The sequence below is a fragment of the Coregonus clupeaformis genome, chromosome 24 (assembly GCF_020615455.1).
Source record: "Coregonus clupeaformis isolate EN_2021a chromosome 24, ASM2061545v1, whole genome shotgun sequence".
NCBI classification, from domain to species: domain Eukaryota; kingdom Metazoa; phylum Chordata; class Actinopteri; order Salmoniformes; family Salmonidae; genus Coregonus; species Coregonus clupeaformis.
The window spans coordinates 29,826,576-29,832,903 of record NC_059215.1 but is presented as its reverse complement, the minus strand read 5'-3'; the positions used below and the strand labels follow the sequence as shown (position 1 = coordinate 29,832,903).

General features: G+C 43.6%; 1 protein-coding gene across 1 annotated transcript; it reads right to left on the bottom strand.

The window, feature by feature from the left end:
* Nucleotides 1-274: 274 nt before the first annotated feature.
* LOC121538341 (G-protein coupled receptor 37-like 1) lies at nucleotides 275-3,732 on the bottom strand. The gene is made up of 2 exons (XM_041846240.2): nucleotides 2,809-3,732; nucleotides 275-1,976 (listed from the first exon to the last, which is right to left on the bottom strand). Exons 1-2 carry the CDS (start codon nucleotides 3,475-3,477, stop codon nucleotides 1,146-1,148), a joined length of 1,500 nt encoding a protein of 499 aa, XP_041702174.2. The 5' UTR covers nucleotides 3,478-3,732; the 3' UTR covers nucleotides 275-1,145.
* Between the last annotated feature and the right edge of the window lie 2,596 nt (nucleotides 3,733-6,328).

The following is a 6,328-nucleotide window of genomic DNA, read 5'->3' as shown; positions in this document are numbered from 1 at the left end:
GGCATTGATATTCAGAGTGTAGGGTTCCATCGGCCCCTGGAGAACAATGATACCCTTATGAGAGCAGCTCTGCTGCTGTCCAAAGCCTGAATTAGTGAGAGGAAAAATATGCTCCAGCTCAGAGGGAGGACCCCATTATTGAGTTTCAGAGGGTCAATGGGATGCTCAGTCAACCACTAATCCCCCAAAATCCCTTCAGCTGGTTGAGCAATCAGTTACACATTTTTAAACTAACTTTTTTGAAGTCTCTCTAGGAGAAAAATGACAAGCGGTGATCAATTATAAACCTTTATTGGATAAATTAACATCACTACAGCCGGTGGATTTACATCTCAGAACATTTTTTTTCTCTTATTCACAAAATTATGTCTGACTTCCCTCTTAACCTTCTAATAACCTTGACCTCTGTACAGTGACTTTTCATGATTATCTGGTCAAATATTTTTTTATTATTCACAGCACTTTGATTTGATGGAAATTACTATGGCTGAACCATCTCTCTTCATTATTAATAAAACTCAAAGTAATAATGTATACAATGACACAGGATGGCTAAAGATGAAGTAGCTCCATCTGGAGTTTGGGGGGGGTGGGGGGTGAAGAAAATCTTGTCTGTGTTGGCTAGAGAGCAAACACACATTGATTAACAGATATGTAAATAGGCTGTGACATCAAAAATAATTATCTCAGTGCCCCACACTCTGGGGCTCCAAGGGAATGTTAGTTAGTCAAAGCTATCATAATAATCTAACATAATACTCAGTTTATCTTCATCTAATAATCCTTAGAATAAAAACATTGGGGTGACAATTCTACAAAGATATTAAATGGAGCTCTTCTCCTAATCTGCACTTAGTCAGTCTTAAAACTGGATGGGTGTGGTCTCTATTTGGAGAGACATTACAGACTTTAAGGATACAGAGAAGGTGGCACTGACAATGGTCCCAGTCCTCTGACTAATAACAATGAAAAGGTGTGTCCATGGAGAGATCCAGCATCTGATCCCTGTGTGGTGTGCCTGGGGAGGAAAGTGGGGTGAGGTTGAGGTTGGAATGTTCACTGCTGAAAGGTGAGTTGCTTTGTTACCACATCTAATCAGGTTAGGTGATAGGATGGGGGAAAAAAGGCAGGCAGGAGAAGCCAGTTCAGCTGATCGACAGGATGGTGGAGCTGTCCTTGGCTTTGTCAAAGAAGATGGAGGAGGACATCTCGTTGGTGCTCTTGAGTTTGGCCTCAGTGCCAGGGGAAGAGGAGCTGCCGGGTTGGCACTCCTCACAGCAGCAGCAGCAGCAGTCCATGAAGGCCTGGCCCAGGGACTTACAGAGGCACAGCAGCAGCAGCGGCGTCACCGACGACTTGAAGAACAAGAAGAACTGGTTGATGAGGGCCAGCAAGGTGGCAGTGTTTTCAGAGATGGGCATGGCGGTATATGCCAGAACGATGTTGCACGCGTTCTCTGGCAGGGCGCAGACACCGTAGACCACGGCCAGGGCCATCACGGTGCAGTTGAGCTGGCGCTCCACCTGTTGGTTGTGTTGTATCTTCTGCTTCTTGGAGGGGGAGCGCTCCTCCAGACGCTCAGGGATACTGTCATGGGACACGTGGCAGGTGGCCAGCTGGCACAGCAGGGTGAAGACCACGGGCAGGCAGAAGTAGCAGCCAAAGTACCACCACATGCGGCACTCGTGGTAGTTGATGACCAGGGCGTAGATGGACTCTGGAAGGTTGGTGGTGGGGTTCATGGTGCAGGAGTCCATCAAGGCCCCCGTGGCTGGAGACACGGCCTGGCTGAGCTGCCATAGCAGCAGCTCTGGGGCCGCCAGCACCATGGAACCCACCCAGATGACCAGCAGCTTGGCCAGGACGGACTGGCAGCGCTCTATCCGTCGGGTCTTGGGCTGGGAGCTAGTGGTAGCATTGAAGCGGTCGATACCCAGGGCACACAGGCTGAAGGAAGTCACCCCTAGGGAAGTCACCTGGAGGGTTAAATGAAGTTAAACTTGTTAGCAATGCTAGAATTTTCATGGCGTGCTGTTGCTTCTGCAAAATCATTACTACAGATGCTTATTTTTGTATGACAGTTGTGATCTTTTGACCTACAAATGTGGATGGAATGAGAGAAATGTTTTCACACCTTGCACACACCATTTATTAACAGCATGGTTTTATAGCAGAATGTCACTGGAACTAGAAATATCCCCTTAAGACTATGAACCAATCACTCACAAATGACCCATCCCAGAGAACAGATCAAAGAGAGGAGAGTATTTCATTGGACATTTCAATTAGAGAACAGTTTCAATATGGAAGCAGTCTTTCCAACCTGTTACATTAGCTTTAGAGATATAAAATTATGAGTTTGTATCGTAGTTTGACAAGATACAATTGTACATAAAATGCATGGCTTACATACAACTATGTCATTTGTTGTTTATTAGCAAACAATAATCAGTTAATAAACTTTGGATAACCATACAATTGTACTATAAATATTACATTGGTAAAAGTTTTAAACATTTACAACATTTTACATTTCACAATACTATGTGGCCCATAAACATTATTCAACCCATAAGCTTATTTTACTGGCTGATTTGCAACAATGTCATAAATCAGAGTAAATATCTAATAATGACATTGTCAAAAGAACAAGAAAATAAATGGAGGGTTGTTTTAGGCAACAACATGTACTAAACTTGTCATTGGGGACTCAGAATCATAGCCATGTTCATTAATCATTTTCATACAAGGCCACATTGATTCCACCATGGCGAAAGGGGAGGGGTGTGGTAAGGGAATCAAACCCACCTCCATATATGGTACCACTCTGCATGAGATGTCCCCCAGCAGCCTCTTATTGGTGAGCTCATTGAAGACCACCACAGGTAAACAGAAGCAGAGCACCAGGAAATCCCAGAAAGCCAGGCTGGCCAGGATGTAGTTCCAGGCACTCCTCATGTAGTAGTTGTGCCAGACAATGCACATCACAGCCAGGTTCCCTATAATCCCCACAGCGAACACCACCAGAGACAGGAACATGACAGCGTAGGCAGTGTAGGAGCTGTCAGTCACTGGGTACAGAGGGTTGTGGATGTGGGTGATGCCCCTCTCTGTGGTGCTGGTATTGCCCTGGTCCCCATCTGTGTTGGCCCCAGTGGCTCCAGTGTCTAGGGTTGAGTTAGAGAACTGGGTGGCTCTGGGTGTGGTGAAGAACTCATTCTCATAAGACTGTGAGAAGGTAGACTGAGGTTCACCTGCGTCTGTGTCCTTGATCTCTGCGGCCCGTGGTGCTCTCTTGTGCTGCTTGTCAAATTGCAGTTGTTTTACATCCTCATCGCCATAACCATGGCTTTGAATGACTTGAATGTCGAGATTTGACATATCCTTTTCAACAGATGCACTGTTTGTCTGTGGAATTTTTTTTGCATCGGAAGCCCACACAGTCAATAGTATCACCAATGAAATAAAGGGAATCATCGTGAGATGAGTAGCCTGAAAAGTGGCTTTTCTTTCAATTCGAAAACTTGCCAGCTTTGATCACTGCAGGAGACGTGGTAAAAATGAGGCCCCTCAGCAGAAGTTCATTTAGGAGAGGAGAAGAAGGTGCCAATCCGTGGTGGGATGCTGAAGCTTGGGGAACTCTCTCTCTGCGTCCTGTGGCTGCAGTCCCATAGGCACGTCTGTGAGTCTGTTAACAAGTACACTGCCTGCTCAGACATGGGTAGCTGGTCCCTTTGAAAAGGGAAAGACAACAGGCGAACCCCGTCTGTTTTTCTCTGTGGACCCCCAAAAGTGCCCTCTGCTGGTAAAAATACTTGGACCTATCAGTTGCAGTTTCATGCTTTTCCTTTAGGGGGCAGTATCTATCTAAAAAGTACATCAATCCTCAATCCCTAAGATTCCCATTCATTTCAATATCACTTTGTGGTGGAATCCCTCAGAGAATAAAATGTCATGCAAACAATGTGTTATCCAATGTGTTATCCAAAGGTGCCGTATATTTTGATAGTATAGGAAGCGTGTCCTGTTTCAAAATGCACATGAACAGTTCAGCTCCCCCTACTATACCTACAACAGTATCAACAGGAAATGCCCATAGGAAAGGTGGAGTTATTTACTTAATCTACAATCAGTTGGAATGTGGGTTAGGGATTAAGGTTAGAGGTTAGGTGTTAAGGTTAGGGTTAGAGGTTAAGGTTATGGTTAGGGTCTGAGATACTGTATATAATGACGAGATGGTGTCCGTCCTAACAATGGGAGGCGTTGTCCCAAAGGCGGAAAGACTGGCCACTTGGTCTTGGTCTGCTTGGTCTGCTTGATAACCAGACCAATATAAGCAGACCAAGTGGGGATTTTTTGTATTCTCGCGTGGACATATTTTGACGGGGGTAGACCCTCTAGCTTCACCTCTTCCTCTCTGTTACGGTTAGGGGATGGGTTAGCTAACATGCTAATTAGTTGCAAAATAGAAAAAAATTAGTAAGTAGTTGCAAAGTTGCTAATTAGCTAAAATGCTAAAATTGTCCATGATGTGATTCGAACATGCAACCTTTGGTCTGCTAGACATTCGCTTTATACGCCCACCCATCCTTCCCGTAACCTTCTGTATTATGTAACCATTGCAAATGTAACACATCCTACTAATTGGAGGGACATACATTTAAATGTACTATGTTACGTCTTTGAGGACAGGCTGCACATTCCCACTGCACTCAATGCTTGAAGCAGTATGATCATTCCTTGTTTGTAAAGAGGGAGGTGATGGGATGAGTCTTTATCTCTCTGTAAATAAATGGGTGAGCAGGTTCCACAGTAAACGTGACTTCCTAAGCCTCAGATACTGTATGTTTCTAGTGTCCATTGAGGCAGAGAGCATATTTTACAGTTGACAAAGTATAAACACCTTTCATGAAGGGGGGTATGGAACTCACTGTCAAGCCCAAAATGTTACCTAGTAGGCTATAATTGTCTCTTCTGTTCCAAATTGACAAAAATATGTTGGTATTTTCACTCTTACATCTGTGTTGGCCGATATATTTTATAATATAGTTTCTCTTGTACCTATATATGGTGGTCATTGGCTGCGGGGGCAAGACCGAGGCTTTTTCATGGGTCATCTGTGGCAAGGACCCCAGAGAGGCTAAGTTTTGGGGTCAGACTGAAATGCGTAATGCTATGCCCTAATGAGGCAGTCTGCGTGTCTCCCCAGCAGGAGAGGCCTTTTATGGTTGCTGTGCCAATAGAGAACTAAGAACGTGGTCACTGCAGGGCAGACACATCTATGCACAAGAAAAATCTCTAAAAAAAACGGTTCACCTTTGGATATAAAGAGATGGCCTCGCTTAACTGTGCTATGTAAAATAAACTTACCAAAATTAAAAGGATTTAAAACGCATTACATATCAAAATTCTAAATCTGGAGCACTGGTGATAAGGTCTCAAGTCAGTTACATACATAAACACAGATCTAGTTTATTTTGTTTAGTTTCATAGTCGAAGCCCTCATACATCTATAGTTTTGAATGCAGTGCATCAAATCACAATAGCAAAAGTTAACTCCCAGGTGTACTAATAATGACATTGTGTAGAAAACAATGGGTCTCACTTTTGAGTGACCCAAACATAACCTCAGTGATTCCAAAGTCGCTGACTCCAGGTGAACAATCAGCTAGTTCCTTCCTTTTCTCGCATTGGTTGTTTTAACAGTCAACTGCCCCTCTGTAACACATGAAATACATGCTGTGGAATGTCTCCCACCCATTCTCTCTCTCTCTCTCTCTCTCTCTCTCTCTCTCTCTCTCTCTCTCTCTCTCTCTCTCTCTCTCTCTCTCTCTCTCTCTCTCTCTCTCTCTCTCTCTCTCTCTCTCTCTCTCTCTCTCTCTCTCTCTCTCTCTCTCTCTCTCTCTCTCTCTCTCTCTCTCTCTCTCTCTCTCTCTCTCTCTCTCTCCAATTCAAGGGCTTTATTGGCATGGGAAATATATGTTAACATTGCCAAAGCAAGTGAAGTAGATAGTAAACAAAAGTGAAATAAACAATAAAAATTACCAGTAAACATTACACTCAGAAGTTCCAAAAAAACAAAGACATTTTAAATGTCATATTATGTATATATACAGTGTTGTAACAATGTGCAAATAGTTAAAGTACAAATGGGAAAATAAATAAACATAAATATGGGTTGTATTTACAATAATATAATAAAATAATATGCCATTTAGCAGACGCTTTTATCCAAAGCGACTTACAGTCATGCGTGCATACATTTTTGTGTATGGGTGGTCCCGGGGATCAAACCCACTACCTTGGCGTTACAAGCGCCGTGCTCTAC